The sequence below is a fragment of the Centrocercus urophasianus genome, unplaced genomic scaffold (assembly GCF_019232065.1).
Source record: "Centrocercus urophasianus isolate 14NV4802_14NV808 unplaced genomic scaffold, USGS_Curo_1.0 seq_10, whole genome shotgun sequence".
Classification (NCBI taxonomy): domain Eukaryota; kingdom Metazoa; phylum Chordata; class Aves; order Galliformes; family Phasianidae; genus Centrocercus; species Centrocercus urophasianus.
In genome coordinates, this window is record NW_024884142.1 from 41,935,747 (window position 1) to 41,960,512 (window position 24,766).

At 36.4% G+C, this 24,766-nt stretch overlaps 1 protein-coding gene across 1 annotated transcript in view; it reads right to left on the reverse strand.

Moving 5' to 3' along the window:
- The window catches only part of MAN1A1 (mannosidase alpha class 1A member 1), a 135,178-nt gene that overhangs the window by 25,597 nt on the left and 84,815 nt on the right, over positions 1 to 24,766 (reverse strand). Inside the window, exons 6-7 of the mRNA XM_042813990.1 lie at positions 2,722 to 2,845; positions 1,246 to 1,339 (exon numbers count right to left, since the gene is read on the reverse strand). Coding sequence (XP_042669924.1) covers positions 1,246 to 1,339; positions 2,722 to 2,845 — 218 coding nt within the window. The remainder of the gene's footprint in view (positions 1 to 1,245; positions 1,340 to 2,721; positions 2,846 to 24,766) is intronic.

Genomic DNA, 24,766 nt, shown 5'->3' on the forward strand with positions numbered 1-24,766 from the left:
CAATGCCACAGATCAATAATGCTCCTTGAGGCACTAAATAAGGGAGTTGGATGCAAATTAGGGAAGCTGTTGGTTAGCCCAGTGCCAAAAAGCTGAGTTTCTGTGGTTGACTGAAGCCAGGGAGGATTTGAAGTTGGCTGAACACAGGCTCACAAAGGCATGAAGGTAGTCTTCTGATCAAACTCAGTGCTTACGGCTTTAGAACAACACTTCCAATGGAAAGTGTTATCATTTTACAAAGCCATGTTAAACCAACATGGGCAACAGGCAAGCACAGACCTCAGAGCCAGTACCAACACGCTAGCTGGTTATACACACTGAGCTGCTACAGGCCTGTGGCACTGCAAATCACTGCATCCAAGAATTTCCCCATTTATTTACCTGTTTCTACCTGAGCTTGGTCTAACCAGCCCCAGCAGTGATAAACAACAGAACCACATCATCTACTTATGTGTATTCAGATCAAGATATTTCATCTTACTACTTTTCTTTCAATAACAGAAGGAAGGTAAATGACTTTAAGAGTGGAAACATAAGTGGGATAATTGCTGACTGAAAGTAAGCAGGAAAAATGGAGAAAGTAGTAGGGTCCCTGAGACTATATTCCTGCACATTGCTTTGGCTTTGAACGTGGGATACAGAGTGGAGAAGGCAATGCATAATGCATACAGGCCCAGTCACCACAGAAGAGAACAGTAGTTCAAAGACTTCAAATGCTTCTAATTTTGGTGTCTCTGGTAATGATTCCTGGAGAATTAATGCTATGACCGTTCTTTCTAGTTTGATTCCTCATTTGTTGCCATTGAACTTCAATAGAAATCACAGCTGATATTAAGCGCAAAAAGTTGATTATTTGTTTTTGTTTTTTTTTTTTAAATCTCCAGTGGAGCACACCTGACTAAAAGTGTGAAATTTGATTCAGATGAGATGATAATGTTTCCTTAAACAGCTACTTTAGAGAACACTTAAGAATTTTCAATAAAATAATTTTATAGTCTACAAATTCCTTTTCAAAACTACATATTCAGATGCCTCCCTGCTTCCACAAGCCATATTGAAAGCTCAAATAAAAGTACATTAAAATACAGCAAGTAGGAACATCATTTTTAGAGATGCATTTTTTTGCATTGTGTAACTCAGATACAATATGAAGAATCAATAAAACACATATCAGTGACTGAAAGAAATTAACAACTGCAGACAGCAGTTTGGCAGCTCATAGTTCTGAAGAACTGATCTACTTACGCTGGCCCCATTGGCCACTGCTGGGATTCAAATAGTTGGGGTAAAGGCCTTCTGGTTTATCCAGGCGACTTAGAACTTTTCGAATATTCATTACCTATTGGAAGGGTACAGAATACTGAGCACTGATACATTTTTCCTCAAAATAAAACAGCATCAGTACAAAAGCCTTGAAGTACAAATACTTCAACGTATACACAGTGTCTCAATATCTCTATGTAATCATATTATTATTAAAAAAAAGATTCTCTAAGCTGACATCATCACGTAAATAAGCTTCAAAAACCTCTGGAGTTTCTGTGCCAACTGTTAGTAATGAAACACAATAGAAGAAGTCTTCAAAGTTAAGTTCTTACCACACTGAATATTTGACCCCTCCACAGTATACTGAAATTCATGGAAGCTAGCTGCCTTAACTAAGCTCAGCTACTTCAGCATTATATTCCCCATACTCCCAGATCAGAAATGGGATTAAATACTTAAGCTCATCACCTAGTCTAGATGCAGAAGTGAACTGTAAGGCAATTTTGCCTGGAAAGGAGAACACTGCTGGAACTGAGCTTCTTACATCCAAACTGCCCAGAAGAAACTGATCCAGCCCTAAGCTTTCCATTAGCATGATTAAGGAGCTTGCCACAAATAAGTGGCCTGGATGAAATGACAGTTCAGATGCTTTGCAGCTGATGCATCCAGTAGAACAATTCATTGCAAAGCATATAAATTAATTTAGACTGAAATTTAACTTTCACAAAAAATTCAAAGATGGCAACCTGGGAGAAACATAATCATGATAACCATAGATCAGAAGTAGTAACATAAAAGTTCTAATTGCTTTATTTTTTACATCCTTAAAGTTTAGAGATCAAGTGAATTAGTTCCTAAGACAAATGATAAATTAGTTCACACCAAGCCCTAGAAGGATTTCTACTGTGTTACACAAATTGCCTTCTGCATCTTGATGTGGCTTTGCTAACAGCCAATATCTAAATGCAGACTGCAAGGAGTCCTCGACTTAACTTAATGAATAACATGAACACTTCCATGCAAAGCTTATTCCAGTGTTTCTTCTTTATCAAGTGTACCAGACCTTGAACAGCTTGTCTCGGTGTGCTGTGAAGTCTCAGTCTCTAAAGGGTTTTAAGAGCAGCTTACATAAACATAATTCCTGCTTTTTGCAGCTACAGCTTGATTCCACTTTGAAAAGAAGCATAGGCTGGAATTTTTAACATACTCACACACACACACATTTTTATTACTCTTTAGCTGTCTCTTAACAGAAGAAATGTTAAACGTTAATTACCACAAATGTCACAAGATGATTAATTTATCCTCTACATTTGCTTGCAGATGCTTCTTGCCCGTCTGCCCCAAAAATCCAAATAGAAAAATCCAAGTCTAAACAACCAAATCTTTCTCTGGAAATATTACTCCAATATGTGATTTATCTTTTAGAACATAATTTTTAAGGAACAGTCTAACCTTTTCAGCAAAGACAGGGTTCCCAGACAGGTGGCTCAAGTGTACAAACTCCAGATGCAAAGTCCCAAATTCTGCCAAAATGCTGCTGCCACCAGATGCCCAGGGCCAATTTCGACCGATTCCACTATTCAAGGGAAGGGGGTAGGAGAGAAACAGAAAACATGAGTATCTTACACAATGCCAACAAAATGTGTGTAATAGAGATGGTTACTAAAAGAAAACAATGTATTTAAAACATCTGTGTGGGAAAGCATGCTTTCAGCAGCCTTCCATGGATTAATCATAGGACCTCAAATTACTTCACTCCAGCTTTGCTTAAAACTTTTAAGTCCAAACTTAAGGTTTGTAAGATTACTTCTCACAGCAATCCAGTCTTCTAGCTTACATACAACTCCAATGCATGCCACTGTATCAGTGTTTCACAGTATAACATCAATTAAATAAATTGCATTGAAAATCTTCTCAGAACTCACCTGTTTTCCCTGTATTTATCACAAACTGCAGTTCTAATTGTTCTTATTCAGAGGACAAGTAGAAGGACAAGTAGAAGGACAGACTTAAATTATGTCATGTATACATCACAAGTCTTAACTTAAAAATGTATGCAGCATATCTTTCTTAACACCAAAGAATTTAACTGGAGTAGGATATTTAGGCATTGAACGCTTTTAGCAGGATGACTAATGTCAGTTTTAATTAAGACACAAAGACATTTCACAGTAAAATTAATCTTGGGAATTGTACTAAGAGTAGATAAAAGCACATTTATTGATAAATCCCCAATACAAACTAATACTGGTTGAAATTCAGAAGAAAAGGGCTGTTAAAGTTTCATTGAAAAAAAGTTTTTTCTCCTCGAAATTTTCAGCAGCAATATTCAGATCTCTCCTCCCAACATTAAAGAAAAGATATGAAAAATAAATTACTAAAGAAAAACTTTCCTGAGCTGGATGAATAATAGCATCTAAGATCAGCACAAATGTTATTAAATGCTAAGTCTCATCCTTATTTTCAAGTAGTAAACAGCATTACAGACATACACGCATAATTTAACTTCACTTTAGCACACTAGCAGTCACTAGAGTCATCAGTTAGCACTTACACGACCATGAAAAGTGAGCACTCTTCCTGGGATAAACTGTTACTCAAATGATGAAAATAATCCCAAATCATTAAACTTTAAAAGCAGAATAAAGATGACAAATAAAGAACATGTCTGTGTTCTACTTAAATGCCATGGCTTTAAACCTTGCAACACCTTTGGCAGCCTGGCCTTGAGCTGAAAGCAGCCTTGAAGCTCACTGAAGTGCCACCAAAAATAAACCCAGAATATTACCTCCTGACAGATGAACTTACATTGCCCCACTTCTGAAGTACCATAGCATGTGCCAAATATTTCCCCATAGGGATGCTCCACATTTTTTTTCCCAAACCGCATTAACTGAGCTTACTTGAGCTCTGAGTGGAGAGAGAACTTGGCTGAGCAAAAGGGAAGAGATCAGTAGAAGCTCTCTTGCCTGGCCATAAAGACACAAGGACTGGGACACATGGAGGTCCTCTGATGCACAATTGTGCAAAACTCCAAAGGAGAAAAATATTTCTAATCTTGCAGAGAAATTCAATGAGATAACCAATCAGGGTTCTGCAAAGATGCAGACAAGCCAGCTTTTATACAACAGAAAAAGAACAACAGCTTTCTGGGATCTGAATATCACATTTTAAGAGCAATTTTATGAAGAATAGAGTGTTTTTTACATTTGATGAAGACAAAAATGAAGAAAGCAAACCCAACTGGCTTGCAGTTACTTGCTTTACTGTTGGTAAAAAGTTTTCCAAATGGTGGCATAAAAACTTAAGATATTATTAAAAATAAGATAAAGGTGAGTACTGCTGACAGAATCTGGAAACACTTATCTGAAGACTGAAGAACTGACATCACCAGACCAATCATTCATCTGAGAAACAGGCACCTTCTCAGGGCCATACTGGTCCATAATCCTGTCTCAATGCTGACTTCTTGAAGAAAATATTTTAGCTTGCTCCCAGATTACCCGTACTAATAGAGTTGACATAACGCATTACTAGTAAGCAGAGCTGACCAGAACAAAGTGAAATTTTCCAAGGTTTTGAAAGGTTGCTGTATTGTGGTGCAACTTGCAAAAACCCATCATTTTTTCTATTAAACTCTTCAGTAAGTTTCAAAGTGGAAACATTGAGTTGATCCTGCAGCAATGCATCAACCAAATTTGGCAGAAAACATATTAAGTTCCTACCTGTGCTCCACCAGGACTTCTGCTGATATCAACACATTCTGTCAGAACATTTTGATGTACTGTGTTTTGTTAATCAGACAACTTTCCAAACACAGCTATCAAGAGGTTTTCTGCATGCAGCAATGTTTACTTGAGCATCACTGCAAGGTTTATCATCAGTGGAAGATTCTCTCGCTTAAGATGGCTTGAGAGAAAAAACTTACCTCTTTACTTTTAGTGCAGCACAAGTAGAAATGTCTATGTTGCATTTATGTAATTTTTAACATATCTTTAACTGACTTCATTTGGGACAGCTGTTTAGAAAAAAATATATAAAGGTATTTCTGGCAAATCTGCAAAGTTATGATAATATCTGCTTGTTTTTCTTTTTTTTTCTGATGCGCACTCTAAGTCAACACTGACAAGCTTTTATCAACAAGTGATAGAATTGAAGGATTCAAGTCTTCAGATATTTTCCATGCATCCCTCAGTTTAGATGTCTAATATTCTTTCTTATATTTCATTTCTTGGAATAACAAAGCAGATAAATGAGCATGCAAATGCAGTAGCCACAATATTGCTTCTGGCTCCATTTAAATTTATGCCTACTTTAAGGTGGTATTCAAGAACACACAGCTATGCAGATAGTCAGCTTCTGGAGAAATATTACCAGATCAACAAAGCGCTCAGCACACAGAATACAAGAGATTTCATACTCTCTGATGCTTTTTAACCAGGGAAATTAGACTTCATTTTATGTTTAATGGACTCAAAGCTTAAAAAAAAAAAAAAAAAAGGAAACAGAAGAGGGTGCTTTTTTTCAATCTCTCCAGGAGTTTTCTAGATATCATATAATATCAAAACAAAACAGACCTTAAGCAACAAAGAAACTAGTGTGGAAATAAAATGGTGAAATGGAAGAATACTTCTGTGTCAAGAATTATAAAGAGTGAGTACATTTACAAAGCACAGGTAAATGGCACTGTGTATCCTGGAGAATAATGTGAAGTAAATGCATGGTAAATTTTACTTCAGTAAATCTTCATAACTGTCAATATTAAAATGTTGATTTCTGCCCATGCATGAGATAAAATAAATAAACAAATAAATAAAAATTAAAAAAAAATCCAGTGCTCAGATATTTTGCAAGGTCATAGAATCAATCAATCATAGAATCACCAAGGTTGGAAAAGACCTCCAACATCATCCAGTCCAAACGCTTACCTAATACCAACATGTCCTCACTAAACCATGTCCTTTAGTATAATGTCCCTCAGTACAACATCTAAACATTTTTTTAACACCTCTAGGAATGGTGACTTCCCTGGACAACCTGTTCCAGCACCTGATCACTCTTTCAGAGAATAAATTTTTCCTAACTTCCAACCTGAATCTCCCCTGGTGTAACTTGAGGCCACTCCCTCTAGCCATATCACTAGTTATGTGGAAGAAGAGGCTGATCCCCATCTTGCCACAACATCCTTTTAAGTGGTTGTAGAAAGGATAAAATCACCCCTGAGCTGCTTCTTCTCCAAACTGATCAACCCAGTTCTCTCAGCTGCTACTTATAAGACTTGTGCTCCAGATCCCTCACCAGCTTTGTTGCCCTTCTCTGGGCATGCTCCAGGGCCTCAATGTCTTTCTTGTAATGATGGGCACAGAACTGAACACTGTACTTGAGGTGCATCTTCACTAGAGTTTGAATATAGAGGAATGATTACTTTCCTGCTCTCAAACCACAATGCCATTGGCCTTCTTGGCCACCTGGGCACACTGCTGGCTCATGTTCAGCGTCAACCAGCACCCCCATGTCCTTTTCTTCCTCACAGTTTTCCAGCCACTCTGCTCCAAGCATGTAGCACTGCCTGGAGTTGTTGTGGTCAAAGTGCAGGACGTGCCACTCGGTTTTCCCATTGTCCTCAGCCCAGTGATCTAGCCTCAGATAAGAAGGCCCTACTGAGGGCCTATCCCCAAGCAGATGGACACCTTCTACCAGCTTGATGTCATCTGCAGAGGGTGCATTCAATACCCTTGTTCAGGTCATCAGTGAAGATATGCGACAGGACAGGCCTCAATATTGACTGCTGGGGAACACCAATTGTGATCAGTTGCCTTATTTTCCTCATTTTCAGTGGTTGTCCTGTCACAACCAGTAAGGGACTGAGATTCTCCTTTACTGTTAAAATATTTGTAAAAACATTTTTTTTTCTTTTACCCCACTGGTCAAGCTGACCTCAAGCTGAGTTTTTGCCTTTCTAATTTTCTCCCTTCACATCCAAACAACTTATTTGTACTCTTCCTGAGTTGTTCATTCCTTCTTCCATAGGAGATAGACTCTCTTTTTCTCCTGGAGCCTCGAAGTTTCCTGTTCTTACAGACTGGTTTTCTTTCCCACCAGCTCATCTTATCTCACAGGGGGACAACCTGCTCCTGTGCCTGTAAGACTTCCTTCTTCAGGAGTGTCAAGCTTTCCTGGACTTTACCCTTCAGGACTGAACCCCAAAGGACCCTCCCTGCCAGTGTACTGAATAGTTCAAAGTCTGCCCTTCAGAAGTCCAAAGAAGCCGTTGCGCTAGCCCCTCGTCTGACTTCACCAATAATTGAGAACTCCACCATTTCTGTTCAAAACAGCTTCCGAAATCCACAGGCTTCCAGTTCCTCATTTTTGTTGCACATGCTGCATGCATTGGTGTAGATGTACTTCAGCTGAGTCCTTTGCCTTACCTCTATCTCTAGAGAGCCTGGTTTTATACCCTTCCCCCTGTCAATGAGCCCTGCCAGCTCCCAGCCAGGCTAGGATCTGTTTCCCCCTTTAGGACAAGTAAGAACCATCAGCAGCCATCAGGCCAGGTAAACTCAGTGAACCAATCCATGGTAAAAAACAAAAACAACAAAATTCCTTCAATTGCACCAGACTCAGCATGTTTTCATGAGATGGGTTTTCCTGGTCCTCTCAGAGAGGGTAGAGGAAAACACCACCTGTGTCCTAACTGTATGCTGACAAATACAGTCTGCAGAAAGAGACATACATAATACTACATGTAGAGGATGGAAACAGGGATCCAGATATGACACTCACTTTTTCTATTACCTGTATTTTTCAGTTTTCCTCTGCTAATATTCTTTACAACTAAGTGTCTGTTATATACTGACATCAGACAAAAACAAAATTCCTCCTACATCTCAGGGAGTAAGAAGAAGCCACACTGATTAACCTTGTAGTTTGAACTTTCAGATTAGTGCTAAAATAGCATCAGTTTGCAGGACACTGTTTTAAAGTACTTAGAATTATTGAGTCTATAATCAAGTTATTTATATTACTTGAAATTCATAAAATTTTTCTTTTCTTGTAAAATATGAGTACACCTTTAGAATTTATCTTTTATTATTATAACTGGAATTATGTGGTTATGTAAACTCTAAAGTGAGGATGTGGATCAGAACAACATATTGAAGTAGGACTACTGCTGTTGTGATTTCCTCGCAGGAAATATGGTTTGCTGGTAACTCAACCCAGTATTTTTCCATCAGACCACTGTTGTTTCTTTTGTGCATAAGAACAAAAAGTATCAGAACCACAGTTCCTCCAAAGGATTAAAAATATCTAAGGAGAGGGAACCACAGAGGAAACAAATATTTTCAAGTTTTTTTAAAACTACTGAAACTCATAGAAACAATAATATTTGCAAGATTATTGTTATTTTGTTAATCACATCACATAAAGTAGAAGCTAATTTTCAACTGAAAGAAACAGTGAACCCATAGTGAAACTACACAAATACTTCAATGGGTCAAAACACCTAAAATTCTGGCCATCAGTGAGCACCACTGTTCCAGTCTCTGCAGACAATTTATTATTCACCATTCTTTCCCAGAGGGTAAGTTAGAGATAGAGTAAGACTTCAAAATATCAATGTTTATTGCAAGATACAAAACCTTAATCTAAGAGTCAGTATCCTTCTGCAGAATTGGCCTGTAGAAAAGGTAAAAGGATAGAATAAAAGGGACTCAGCAACAGCAATTTGAAGTGTTGAGAGCTGCTGTTATCCAAGCCTTTAGGATTAATTATGAAAATAACTTTTTACACCACAAAAAAAGGCTGCTCAGTAATGATGGTGGGTGGAAATACAAAATGCTATAACAAAAATCAGAATATAGCACTAAGAAGAGTCCATTTAAATTCACCAGTCACGAGACTCAGCTTGGAGAAAATGAATGTTACTTCCCAAAGTTCTATACGAAAAGAAAATATGTCTGGAGAACACAACTAGAAACCTCTTTTAAAAGGAACCTGCATGAGCAGGACATCACTTAGCCTGGCCTGCAGACCCTGATTCACATACCTCACTCCACTCAGTCAGCCACCCATTATCCATGATGGAGAGGGCCCCTTCCCAGACTGAGGTAAAAAAGAAGGAAAGGGTGACAGAGAAATCACACAAACTTTCCTACAGCTTTTTGCATATTTTTTATCCATCTTCCCCTCCCAGTTCCCTTGGGAGATACTTCTTGCTTTATCTGGGGGCTCAGCCTCTGGGAGTGTGCACCTTATAAGTAGAAAAAAAGTAAAATTATTAGCTGTTCTGTGAAGGAAAACATCATCCCTCATTTTTTCCTCTCAAAGGAAGCCTGAATTGCCATGTGGTTATGTAGATATTTAGTAGAAACTTCTCAGATTATTTTGCAGGCATAATGTAATTACTTTTCCAAGTTTCAGCTTTAAAATTATAACAACATGAGATTCAGCTACATGGCTTATATCCAAGACTTGTGTAATTTAGCCTACTGACACTGTATATCAATGAAGAAACCAATCATAACTGATAATATGGAAATGGGAGAGCATACAAGTCCAAGGAAGTCCAAGTCACAGAAATTAATCTCTTCAAGGGCTCCTTTGATGATCTGTACAGGGAGATAAGTGAATTAAATCACTTCATAGAAGAGATTTAGCTAAAGATGGAGTCTTTCTCTTCCCTGAGTAAACCCAGAGAGACTCAACTCATCCACAGCTAGCCTTTGACAGATGCCCACATCTCCCCAAGATTTCAATTAATTTCTCAGGTATTGGATGAATTTTAAAACTCTTTGCACATTAATATAAATAGCAAAAAAGTAACACTAGAGGTTAACTCTTTTTTAATGTTATTTTTTTATTTATTTAATTGTAAAATAAGATTTTCCTAGTTCACAATTCATTATTAATTGTCCTTTTTTTGGATGGGCCACCTTTTAAATGACATTTAAAAAAAAATATTTCAAGATAATTATTGAGCAGAATTAACTGACAAGAAAAGAAAACCTTTCTGCAGTATTTTGGCATGGAAAGTAGAAGTCCTTGAATTTTCTATTTCCATATACCCAGTCAGTCAAAGCCGTGCAGATGGTGCCATATGTTGTGATTTACTTAACACAGCGCATTATAAACATATCTAACATTTCTATTGTAGATGTAATAAACATCAAATTTACTATTTTTTCTCCATTATTTCACTTCAGTGAGAAAAAAATTTCTAAGGGCATATTTCATTTCAAGAAAATGGCTCATTATTTTCATGTATAGCACTATTTTATTTTTACTTTTTTTTGTATGAAGAAATGCCTTTCTTTAATAAAAAAGCCAGTATGGCTACATAATGACTAGCTGTGGCATTGCTAGCAAAATGCTTATACATTGTAAAAGGTTTCAGTCTATTTCTTATCTATCACCACCAGTCTTTCACAACAATATTTTGATTTAAGTAAATAAATTAAGTCTATTTAGAACAAATGGAATGAGGACAGTAAGGAGTCAGATTTTCATTTACATGCTCAATATCCATTTCTCATTTAAAAATATATATATTTAAAAGACTAAGTTGCAATGGAGTCAAAGATGACACAAACTATGTCAAAATCCTAAATAAAACTTACTTGCTTTCTTCATTACTAGACAAAGAAATGGATTGATAACCAAATATTCAATATATTCTAAATAAACTTTGCAAGATACAAAATCCCTCAATATAAAATTAAGTTAATAAAGGAAAAAAAATATATTTAATTGTTACTAGAACCGCATACTATGACTCCACTAGCTAAGGAGTCACTATGGCAGCAAAAAATATGTTATTCTCAGATGTTATTTTCACAGAATAACTAATGTTTCATGCATTATTTAGGATTGCCACCTCTGAAAATGCTTTCATAAGAATGATTTTTTATTTCGCCCCAAAGGGAAGCATTTGTCAATATATCATAAAAATTAATGAAGAGCAGCTTCTTCTGTTCCCAGAAGCCAGTGCTGATCCCTTGCTTCCAATTTGCTAAGAGAGCAGTTACATCCAATGCCACAGCTCAGATTGGGGAATTTATAGGGTGAGTTGGTGTTGATGCCTTTGAGAAGAGATTCGCTGCAAACCTCTGTGCTGTCTCCTTTCTTGAAAGCTTTCTCCTTTCTTGCAGCTAACTGACATTGCTATTCAGCTGTGGTTTATGACTATAAAAAAAAAAACTGTGACCAAAAAAAAAGAAAAAATTAAATTAGAAGATTATACTTTTTAAAATAAAAAACAACATGTGCCACAGAGTGCATAGGCAATGCTAAAGGATAAATTACAGATTATTATTAATCTATTTCCTTCGCACATCCTCTCCCCAAAGGATACAACATACGACATCTTGGTGTAAGGGTCTGCCTTCACAGACAGTGAAATTGATGATTTATTTGCTAATGCCTCAAAGCATGAATGAGTTGCACCCCTATCTTACGAAAGAAAGATAAGAACAGTGAAATCCCAGGCTTGTTCAAGCCACTGCTACTGAGCTTTCACCCCAAGTCCAGTGGCACCTTGCCTGCAAAATCAGATGGAGAACTTGCGACTAGGCTAGCTCAATGTTTGTAGCCCTAGCAACAAGCATGAAAGACCTCAGTCCAACTTTTGCTATATTGCAAATAACTTTTTACACTCCTGTGTGATCCCTATTTCCCTCCAAGCAGCATCAAGCCAGGCAGATAGAGCTGCTGAAGCCCTGAGTTGTCCACAGCATCTCTTTTCTGAGAAAATTATGACAACCTGGTTAAGCATCTCTCACACAGCACCTCAACAGCTGAAGGCAGCACAGAAAGAAACTAAAATTAGGTAGCTAGCTACATGGCACATTTTGATGTCTGTTTTATTCCTTGGTGTTAGGAGAATCTTTCAGGCAAGTACTAACAGCTGGTTAGTTTCTCATCTGTGATGATGAATGAATAACCATTGCCCCTGCCTAATCATTGCCCAGCTGGTTGCTTCCTGCTCAGCTGAGCTGCTCCCTCCAAAGACCAATCGCTGCCAGCAATTACCTGGTGAGGTGATTCCTAGGGATGCTGACTTAGCAGAAGGATGCAGACAGTGAATTAGTGCCATCAGCAACTGCAGTGTGCAGGCTAGCAACAAAAGTAGTTACTCAATTTTACAGTACTACAGGGGACAGAAACATTTCTATGCTGAAATGTCAGGCAGAACACAAATGGTTTGTATACTGTAACAAGTGAGATAATGAAGAGTTATTGGCCCTGGAGCTATTAGTTTGAGAACATTAATTTTCTCTGTTTGCCTAGTCATATGCAGTGTCAGCACTAATGTATGCTGATCTCCTGACAACTCTGTTCTGTCAGTGCAGGAGACACATCCATTTGTAAGGGAGGCACATGTTCATCATCATCTAGCTGAAGGCTGAGAATGAGGGTAGGAAATGTCAAGTGCTGTGTCTGACCATTCATAATTCGTGAAACGATTAGGACAACTCTGAAGAGATGCTAACAGAACAGCTCTGAAAACAAGAAGCCTACTTTTCTCCATGAGGTCCATTGGGTTTTTCAAAGTTGATGTAGGTGGCACACCTCCACAGACCTAATAGAGACTTGTCTGTAAAAGGGCAAGAGAAAAGGAAACGCTCCCCCTATCAGTTTTAGGAAGATGGGACTAGTCAGAACATTTGAATGATTCTTGAGAACTAACAGGCTTTTTAGACTCCTTAGAGTACCTATGCACATTTCTTACATTATCCGAGTGGTTAATTTTTCCAAGGACAAAAGCTCTCTTCCTCTCAACATTTTGCCTTTCCCCTTTGTTGAGAAATGTACCCAGCAACCTTTAAAGGTCTCCTGAAATAGTAACTATTTCCTTACAGTACTTGCAGGCAAAAAGTCAAACTGCTAAACAATCATGCAGTGTGTTTCAAGTGGGCTAATTTCCCTCAAGGTGACCATTCCACTGGTGATCTCTTTGTAAACTGGTCAGAACAGGCAGAGAGACTGAGGAGCACTGTTAATAGAAAAGTGGGAAGAAACAGAAAGTGGATGTGGTATCAGCTTGTTCTGTGGCCTCCTTCAGGCTTGGTTCCTACCTCTGAGAAAGGTTGTCTCAGTTGAGCTGTTGAAGGAGTGTACACATCCAAGTCATGGGCTGTGACATACCTCTAAGTGTTCTGCCCAGTAAAAAAAAAAAAACAAAAACAGCACTGTTCAATAACATCAAAATTTAATCACATGACAGCAGGACCAGTCTGCATGGTGGAAAAATTCTTGTTCGTCCTAAGATTGGAGTCATGATGGCAGCTGGGGAATAGTGAAATGAGCCGACACCAAGGCAAATGGAAACAGCAGCAGAGGAAGCAGGAGGAGCCAAGAGGCAGGCGGGGACCAAAATGAAAGGAGAACCAAGATGAAGAAATAGCCTCATCTAGCTCTGGGGAGCAGCAGAGAGTAAGCAGAGGCAAGCGAAATTGGCTGTGGGAAGATCATGCTTTACTGTATGCACTGAGGTCTGACAGCTGCTGAGAATGAAAAATAGAGCACTCCTTCCTTGGTCTCTGAAAAGCACCAGACACCATTGAGTACTATGTTTGTGATCTGATACATGGATTCTGAACATTTGGATCTAGCGATGTGCCTAGTGATGTTTAAAATAACCTCACCAGCCCATTCATGCCAAGTATTCATCTGCTTTGTTTATGCCAGATTCCTGCAGCATTTCTCAGAGGAAATACATTACATTTCTTTAGGACTTCACCATCAAAGATTTTACAGCCCTTGTGACTATCAGCCCTATAACACTTAGCATGTTACTGCTACTCTAAAGGGGAATCAAAGCCTGTGGAACTGGCATGGTGAAGTAAAATAACGGAGTTTATGAACAGTGAGCTTGTGCATGCACTCACATGAAGAAGAGGTTGAGAAAGCGAGAGATAATTCATAGGCTGGCCGTGCGAAAATTCAAATATCACTATTAGACATTGTAAGTGCTTAAAGGTAATTTTCAGTGTCACCATTTAAAACTATACTTGCTAATGTAATAATTTCTGATTAAAGTTATTTATTTGAGCACAGCACAGTCCTACATATGCCTGACAATGTAACACTGAATGAACTAAACAATTCATGTTTCTTATTACTTTATGCACTAAAGGTTTAATTAATCAATTTCCAGGGGCTAAAATAAGAAGAGGGAACATAGCACAGAAGATGAGGGCAGGGGATAATAACCAGCACAGAGTAGTTTTAATCAAGTTCCTGAAGAAAAGTGAAAATAACAGGAAATGAAAAGTCATGAATAGAAGTCTAGAGTTCTGATATCAGTGCAATAAGAAGGTGTTAGAACACAATTTCCTACTACAACTTGTGTAATTCACTGTTGGTGGCAGTCAATTCCCCCCTACCAAACCTAAACAAACAAAAATCTCCCATTCCCCATGAAAAACTCCAAAGCCTGTCTCTGAGAAGTCAACTTTCATGGTGTTTTCACTGAGGAAGGGGTTGAAAGAAGAATTTTGGAAAAGTCCATGACAAACATTATTTATGTATGCTCTCTTCCTCTCTGTCCTGCCTTTTAATTCAGAAGACAAATTAACTTTGTCCAATCCTTAAGCTTCTTTCAGATCCTCACATTGAAATAACATAAGAATGCTTTCTTCCTTAACCTATTATAACCACTGGAATCAGTACTCTTAACCTACACTGCTCTGCACATCTCTACACAACTCTGCTTCCAGTTTTATATAACTTTTCCAACATTTAACATTTAGGCTAAGCTTTTTTTTTTTTTTTTTTTTTTTTTTTTTCCTGCTGAGGATTTGCTACAAATTGACATTCAGACTGAAAATCAGATATTCCTCCTTCTAATATAGCTGCAGTTTCAGGTATCAGACAGCTTGTTGCAAGACTTGCAGCTGCGACATTCATACAACGATAACATTAACTTACAAATGCCATAGATTATACTTGCATATGCACTTACAGATCTATATCTATCAGTCTAAACATGTATAACACAGAAGCACCACTGTTGTTGAGGGATACCTCTCCCTTCAAGTGTCTGCTTTCACAGATTCTTAGCAGCAGTATGAAACACTACGGAAACAGAAATCTGGCTCATTGAGACGGACAGCTTGTCTGGATAAAAAAATTGAAGTAGTCTTTTTCAGACTACTGCTGCTACGATGTAATCTGTTTTGACAAATGCTTTAAGAAAAGTATAAATGTCCCTTTCATCCAGTCTGCTTCAATCTTCTTTCTCCTTACACACACATTGCTGTGTCACATAAATCCATTTATTCTGGGATCAGATAAATGTTTGGTTTTCTTAGTGCCAGTGTCTATGAGCTTGATCCTTACTCACAACCAACAGAAAAGCTTCTGGTGATTTCAGTAATGTTCAAACATTAAAATCCTGTAACTGACATTAAAATGATAGCAGAGATGACAAGTAGTACAAATATGCAGGGAGTGGACAGCAAGAGTTGAGGTGGAGAGGACAACATGCATTTCAACAGCAACATTAAGCACAGAAATTACTTATCCTATTAGGGAAGAAGCTGAGTAGTTTCTACACGCAGTGTAGAGACTAAGCACAGTTTTTGGAAGTAAACGCAAGGTATTTCAGACTGACTGGGTAAAATAATCCAGTATGTAAATAGCAGTAGTAAATAGGAACAAATCATAGATTCACAAGGTTGGAAATGACCTATAAGATCATCCAGTCCAACCGTCTCCTCATCACCATTGCCACCACAAGCACTAAACCATATCACGCAGCACGTCGTCCAGACGCCTCCTGAACACTGCCAGGGACGGTGACTCCACCACCTCCCTGGGCAAACATTCATTCAGTCCTGCACTGAGAATTCATGCAGCCTAACTGAAATGCCAGTATCGCTATATAAATCCTTTCAACTCACAACATTGAGATTTGGAAACTGGTTTATTTACTGGAAACCAGCAATACAAAGAAAAAAACTGACTCTTCTCGATCCTCTTCCCAACAGTTTATGTCCTAGTTTATGCACAAATTATCCTTCAATCTATTTGAGAATCCAGATTAAATTGAATTATTATAAAGGAAGTCCTTAGTTAAAAATAATTTACAAACTTCTTTTCCCCACTTTACACACGACACATTATTCAGTATAATTCAGGCAATTTCATGATAAGAAGCTACTGCTGTTTTTCTCAAATGACATTAGTCTCAAGCATATAACTGGTCTTGTAAAATACACTGATATTATTTATAATTTTCTGATTTTGAATGTCATGCTTGTGTCCCAAACATGATGCAATGCTGTTTCATTAAATACAATTTAAATTGATAACATTTTCATAAATGAATAAACTGTTTCATTGTTCATGTGATTAAACAAGGGCTAACATGCAATCAAATCTGTTAACTAATGAATGAAATAAACAGGAGTCTATCCTACTATCTATCAAATATCAGACATAAAAACACACGTAATCTAGTATGTAACTGATTTTTCTCTTAGGAAGGAGGGCACCCAATTACAGCTTCTACAGCTCTGGTAGAGTCTCTGCTACCAGTTGTTCAGTTGTGTTGCACCAAGCCCCAAATTTCACCTTCAGTTTACTTATAAATTACTTGAAGCAACAAATATTTTTACATAGCTGCTGCTCATCTTACAGATGAGCTATTTATAAGAAAGCAGTGATACTATTGGGATATCTAAGCACAGCACATATAGCTTAATTCTCAGACATACACCAGAAACTATGATCCAGGACAATTTGATTATACCACAAGGAGAATAAAAATAAAACAAAAAAGACAAACATTACCTTGAATGCTAAATAAAGTGAAGGCTTGTATTATTATTATTTTTAATTGATTTTGTTTCTTAATCTTTTTGCAGAAATACATATTTTATATTAGGAGACAATAACACTTTAAAGTAGTGAGTATCCTGAAGAAGGGAAGGAGTTTTCTATTAAATTACCAAATAATTTAATTGAGCCAAAAAAGGCTGAAAGATACAAGCTACATTGACAGAGCAGAAGAATTGGAAGCATCAAACATTTCTTCTAAGAGTAATACTTAAAAAAAAAAAAAAAAAAAAAATCCGCAGCCCATGAATTAATAGTCTTGATCACACTTAAGTCATTTCTTGGAGGATTTTGCAAATTATTTGTATTATTTGATGATAAGGGAGCTGGCATTAAGTAGTGAAATAAGCTTTTCTTAAAATTAATGGGATTTTAATCAATATAATGAAAATAATAAAGGATGAATTGAAATGAGCATGAAAATATTACCATTTAAAATGATAGAACAATCAAAGGCATAGAAAACAGATTTCTGGAGTCATGCCTGAGACAGAATGTGTACTTTTTTGTTCTTGCACCAGCACACAATTTTATTACGCACACTGAAAAAGTGGCAAAACATTTGGTAAAATGTTTGAAATACTGTTTGCCATCTTTCACTGTTTTAATGGCTTCAGTGAAGAAATGTGCACCACACTTATTCTTCAAACTGAAATGAAGACCTTAACAGGAATGGAGTAGTAGATTCTGTAAAGATATGGCATACTGATGAGTCTTTGTGACACTTTTGAAAGATAATGTCAGATTAAATAAATATTTTAGAAAAGTACAAAATATATTTCTTGTGTAATAGAAAGCTTTTGAGTAACGGCATCGTTGAACTCATAAACCATCAAGAGCAGCTATTTTACATTTCTTAAGAGTGACTTAAAATAAATTCTGTCTCGTCTATCAAAATGATTTATTTCTTAACTCTTACCGTATTACAGTTTGGGGATTATGAGAGAAACAGCTTGCCCAAAAGATCAGAGAAAATGCAAAAAGTGAAGCTGCCTCCCTTTTCTAACTTTTGTCTCTTTCCAGTAGGCAGATTTCTAAAGGGCATCTTCAAGAGCTAGAAACCAGAGCCTGAATTGTCTCTGATGTGTGGGTGAATTAGGGGATGGAACAAAAAAGGGCCAACCTCTCCTCCACCCTGGAATAGGCAAGTACAGATAACAATCTATGCTACAGCTGCTCTCTCTACAGCTCTTTTCTAACACTGTGAATATAGGGAAGGCATGTTTAGTCAATACATGACTGACAAATGACAAACCAATCAGGCTTATACAGAAGAGTTACAGAAGAAGAGGAGAAAATAAAGAGGTTGCTTACTTCAAAAGGCTCAATAGAGAATGAAACGAAAAGGATCAGATACTAATATGGTTCAGTGTAACATAAAAATTATATAAATTGATGTCAATTAATCAAACAAATAACATTTGTTTTCTCATTCTGTTATTCTTGAGTAGGGGAAACAAATCTAGCCTATACTGGCAGTTGTTCTGAGAAAACAAGTATTTTTTTTTACTCAAAAAATGTTTATGAAAAAGAAACCTGGAAAATTCACAAAACTACTAAGCGATTTGCTGCATCCCCCAAAACTTGGAGAAGCAGGAATGGAGAAGAAGGTTTTAGGAAATGAGAAGCATGTTAAGTGGAAATGCAAACAAGGCATGTCATGGGGCAGATGGTGTGGCTTAAACATGATCTCAGGGATGAAAGTTCTAAAGGCCTTGTTTTATTCAGAGATGGAAAGGTCCTTTTTGAAATATGATCAATACTGAACACCAACATTTCAAGAAAAACAGGGACAAATTTTAGAAAGCTTAGAGAAGAGTAACAAGAATGATTAGGAACAAAGAAAGCACTACACTAGGGCTGTTCTTGTTAACTGGTAACAAATTTGACATGACAAGAGTTCTCTTCCAATACGTAAAAGGGAAGAAATATTCCACTGAAATAGTAAAGTATTGAAATTCTAGGACAAACACCAGGAACAAACAAATCCTCCAGAACTCCCAACAGTGAAGGCAGAAACACTGATACAAGCTTCCATGAGAAAGCATGGAAACTCCATGTTGGAGATCTTGAAGAAATGGCTAGACAAACATTCATCTGGAAGAACTTACGTGTAGCTCTCTGTTCAATATTAAAACATACAAAGTAATTACGCGAATTATACCTTTCTTCCTGTGATTATTTAATTCCTGAAACCCCTCAAAAGTCATGAAATAAAGCAGTAGAGAGCTAAACTGCATACTCTTGATGAGTTAAGCTTGTTTAAAAATAGTAGTAAAATGGTAATAAAATACTTAGAACATCCACCACTGTGCATTTTAGGAGGAGGGAAACAAGTAAAGACCATACAGTGTTCTTCTTTTATTTTTATGATGAGCATCATGAAATTACATCATTAAGACAAACAAATCTATCATTCACAAAATGGACTGTTTAGTACTTCACTAACTGTAGGAAAAAAAGAAGTAACTTGAAGCACTGCCTGAAGTTTACTTCACCCAAAACCAAGTTTGTGAACCTGTACCACTCATTAAAACCTTGGATGCTACTAAACATTTAAGCCTTCAAAGCCAGGTCTAAAAGCTTTTAAGGCAATTATGAATAATAAAAATGTTATGCAAAATTCAATTAATTTACAAAACTGATTCCAGATAGATAATAGAGAAAATAATTTATTTGTACCTCAGTAAAAATTATGAAGTGATGTGAAACATTGCTGAAAGAGTGAGCATTCAACTATCTGCTAGACAATATTAATTTGAAAATAATTAAGATCCAAGTGAAACACTTAGAATCTTCTTTGCTCCAACAGATTTCTTTATCTATAAAGAATGCAATACGACATGAAATGGACAACGTGAAAGGTCAACCAGAAAGTCTGTCAGATTTGCTGTACTGACTGTGGCTTGCTGGGAGATATTTAAAACACACAAGCTCCAGCAAGGCTAAGTATTGAATCAAGACAGTTACATTAATGGGCCTTTTACAGACAGACTATACATTTTTTTTATACTACACAGAAACCACACAACACAAGCACCATTACAAGATACATAGCATATGGCTATCATTAAAGCTCAATTATAATGAATACTTGCTCATTTATTTCTCTCACAACTACTGCAAGGAATGAAGCAGCAGTTTCAGAGATGTCAGCTGGAATCAGTAGCCTTTCATTTAATTTGCAGAAAGATTGCTCTCTCCTATTAACTTCCTCATAAAAATGTGTCAGAGGTGTAACAATAAAAATGTAATTTTAACATGAAATTTAAACCAATGAAGGCAAATTTTCTGGAACAAAATGCTTAGCTGGCTCACTAGCCTCTCTTCATTTCCTTCTGAATAGCTCTCAAACTAACAAGCCTTATTTTTTCTTTACCCTCTGGTTATAGTGGCATTTGTGTGTCTTTCACATTTACTGCTAGGATTTTATTATAGCTTGTTTGTGGGCAGTGAATTGTTTAAAATAGAGCCAACTATTCTGGTACATCTTTAAAAATTACATTCACCCCATCCTCAGGTTGAATCTGGTCATGATCTACAAAAAAATGAGCAAGGTCTGCTCATCAGAAAGCAGTAAACACAAAATTGCTTTATTTCTAATGTGAGATTTCAGCAGGAACATAGGAGGTACAACATATTTTGGATGTCAGCTAGATGCATTCACCTAACACAAGCACACATGATTCTCCTCATCAGTCCTCTAAACTAAGGTGTAAAAAGTCAGAATGCTTGCTTTCTTCAACAAGAAGAAACACTTATGAGTTCCTAAAGACTTCTGCCCTTAGACAAGTCAGCCCATGGTGAGTTACATATCTGTGCAAAACATGCCAATGGAATACTTCCTCATCAGAACACTCACTCTTAAGATTGACTCACCAGGTATTAGCTCCCTACTACAGTCATTCCAAATTACATGGCATTCTTAGAAAAATAAATAGTTCAGGTTTAGCCATCACAGAACTTGGTAATCATTCTAACACAGGCAGGCTCATTGCAGCAAGAGGAATACTTGGTTGAGTCTGTCTCACCTCCCACAACACTGATACGATAATGGCAAACCATTGGTATGAATGTGCACAGGATACCTAGCAACAGCTCAATGCAAAATGGAACAGAGAAAAACCAGAAGGAACTCAGCAGATAAAGACTGTTTAATAATCCTTATTTCTCCTGACAGAGGAATTGAGTATCTTCTTTTATAGTTTCTTTCTCAATATGAATATCATACTGGCCATCACAGCAGAAACTGAATGACACAAAAGAGGATCACCTTTCAGTTACCTGCATACACAACTGATAAGCAATCAGGAGAAAAGGAAAAAAAGTTTGTTTTTATGAAAAACAAAGAAGGAAAAAGACAATAAAGGCCTATCTATCAAACAGAATGAAAGGATTTCAGTGTTAACGTTAACACTGCATACCTACATTGTGAGGAAAAACAACTTATCATTACAAAAAGCCTTGAGGCATTTTTATAGGACTGAATTTGCTTCTGGAAGACCTCCTGGACTTCAAAACTGAAAACAAATTTTATTGACAAGACTACATTTTTTTGTTCAGCCAGACATTAAGAATATTTTCTCTTATCAATACCACTGTTCAGACCCTGCTTCTAATTTTTGTTCAGTAGCATTTGGTTTCTTAATAGACGAGAGGCACAGAGCACAGGGTGATTCAAGATGACCTTTATGCATCATAAAGATAGCAAGAGGGGCACAAACACTCCTCCACTCGAGTCACCTTGTCATGCTGATTTAGTACAGCTACATAATTTCTATATTCTTTTTGTGTTTCTGTAAAAAACATTTATGGGTTGCTTGTGTAAAATGCAACCTAATATAACCATGAAAGTAATTGCATTGGTTAGGTTTATTAATTTGTCACAATTAAGTCAATAAGAGTTTCATTAACATCATTATATTACCTGATTAGTTTTGAAAGCGATTATCCTAAGAACTCTATTTAATTGGAAGCTTCTCAACTTACAAGGTACATTAAATTCTCAGTAGCATTTTAAGAATATTCAACACATGCAGGTCAATTACCAGTAATCACTGTTTCGTAAAACTGCTTCATGAGAAACTTCATTACAACACTGGAAAAGAATAAAAGGGGGTTGTAAAGAATACCTCTATACTTCAGTTTACATCACTATACTGAAAGGCCATACCTAACATCTGAATTGTGAAAACCATTTAGAAATTAAAGAAAAGAAAAGAAAGAAAAAAAGAGCAAAGATTAGAAAACTGTTATCCACCTTAAAAGAGATGATAAATTGCCAGGACTGCCAAATCACTGAATTCCTCTAACAGCACTCATGCCCAGTTGCACGTTAATTACCAGATTAGAAAGTTATAATTAATTTTCTTAATATCGCTACGCTGCTTTTCTTCCTTGAGTTAATAAAAACAGATTGCAATCAATCTTTGTTAATTCATGCTGTGGAACAGAACTGCTGTAGTTATTTCCATATGTGAAAAGCTCTGTGTGCACAGTTCTTGGTGAAATATCCCATCTAGAAGCTGTATCTTCTGACATTTAAATGAAGTGTTGTAATAAGGCAAATAAATTATAAATTATAATTTGACTTAATGTGGGTAGTTGAAAAACTACAGTCTTAAAAATTAACAAATTTTCTAATGACAGAAGTCAGAGACCTGGATTTCAAAATATATTGTATTTCATCAAATTTTCAACCATGAAAGATGTTTCTTTTGCAGTTGCATTGAAAGATTACATTGCTGAGACTTTTTTTAATGATTAAAATGCAGTTGTGGTTAAGAAAGCATTTTTTAATTAGTTGATATTCTCATTAGAAACTATTAGAAGTGCTCCACACGTGTCTGGTTTTCAAAGAGCACAGGATGCAAGATTTATAAGAACTATTAAGGGAAAACAACTATAAGGATCACAGTGCACCAAATTTTTGATAAAGAGTGTTCAGATATAAAGAAGTCAAAGCTAATTAATGCAGAGTTCAAACAACATACATTTTCTTGTTTCAGTATCCACACTGGTATCAAAAGTTGTTTTTATATAACAGAAAGATGATTCAATTGTTCTTTTGCGAGGAAAAGAGAATCAAGTAAAACAAATGAAACTTTATTTTCTCTTTGTGTCTGAAAGATGTTCTATTTCTCCAGTCTCGTTGCTTCTTAGAAATTAATTCTTTTCACTCCCTTCCCCCCCAAGATTACTAAGAGACAGGAATGGATGTAGCAATACTGGAAATACAACATCATGGTTGCCCAAGAGCAGTAATCTGTGGTACTCAGTCTGATATAACAAAACTCATGTAATCAGCTCAGGTGTTAGAAAAGGAAGACTGGATATTCAATAGCTAATGATGGCTGAAAATGTATTTATATATATATATAGGAATACTGATATGTATATATATTAGTATTTATTTATATATAGAATATTATATATATATATTAGTTTCTTTATTAAGTGCTTGTGCTGGGGAGCGGTAAAAAACACTTAATTCTGTATTTGAGAGAAATGGAAGATAAGACATCATTAAGCCTAGATAGCCTCCAGCAGCAAAGAACTTTTTTTTTCTTTTTACAATTTATTCTTTCTCCCAAATTTGTCTAAATCAGCCCAACTTGCCTTGCAGTGCAAAGTGTTTATATGCAAATATATCAATACTTATACATCTATTTATAAAATATATATCTATATTGTATCAGATTTTAGGTTTCTCTTATTAAATATATTGGATCAAGTGCAGAATCATAGTTTAGTAGAAGAAACAGAACAGAAAATGACCACTGGTGTGCTTCTCCTCAAAAATAAAGATAATAAAATTTAGATTAGAAGAGGGAAAGAGGCATGGAAGAGGAGCAGTAGGGTTAGAAAATATATGAATTAGACCAGAGATAATGATGGATTGAATTATTTATTGGTTTACTGAAAACACAGAAATAAAGGCATTGGATGATCTCGGAATCTTGTAATGAAAAACTGATACCACAAATGGCCACTTGCAACTTAGATTCAGGATTCAAAACAGGTCAAGAGGCATTATAAGCAGAGAATAGGAACTGCATCATCACACTGATGAACATTAGACAATTGAAAGTAAGAAATAAAGCACTTCTGCTGTCTGTATTCAATGCTGAGATTATTATTTAAAAGCAAGGACAAGTTCTGTTCTCAGCTGGATGACTGGATGAAGTTGGTCATAAACCTGAAGAAATACTACTAAAAAGCACTCACTCCACAGTTAAAATAGCTGGAGCTGGAAACAAGGAAGCCAATAATCCTTCAATCACTTGTTTCCTGAAACTAAAGCAAGCTCTCCTAATGTTCCCAGATGCTAAACATAACTGTACAATTAACAATTAATAAACTTTAGTTTATGTTAAAATAAATGATATTTCAAAAGCTCTAAAAATTCTAAAATCAGTCGGCATGAATATTCTCACTTCTCTGGTGAAACTGACTGATTTCTAGAGAAGAATGCATTATACTGTATGTCTATTTTATATTTTAAGGCCCCAATAGGGTATTAAACAGAAAACTGAGCTGAAAGAATATTTGATTTATTCATGAAAAGTTTTTTTCCTGAATGAAACCATTCAGAACAAAATCATATGCAGATATGGCTAGTCAGCTTAAAACTAAATAAGTTAAAAAAAAACAAAAC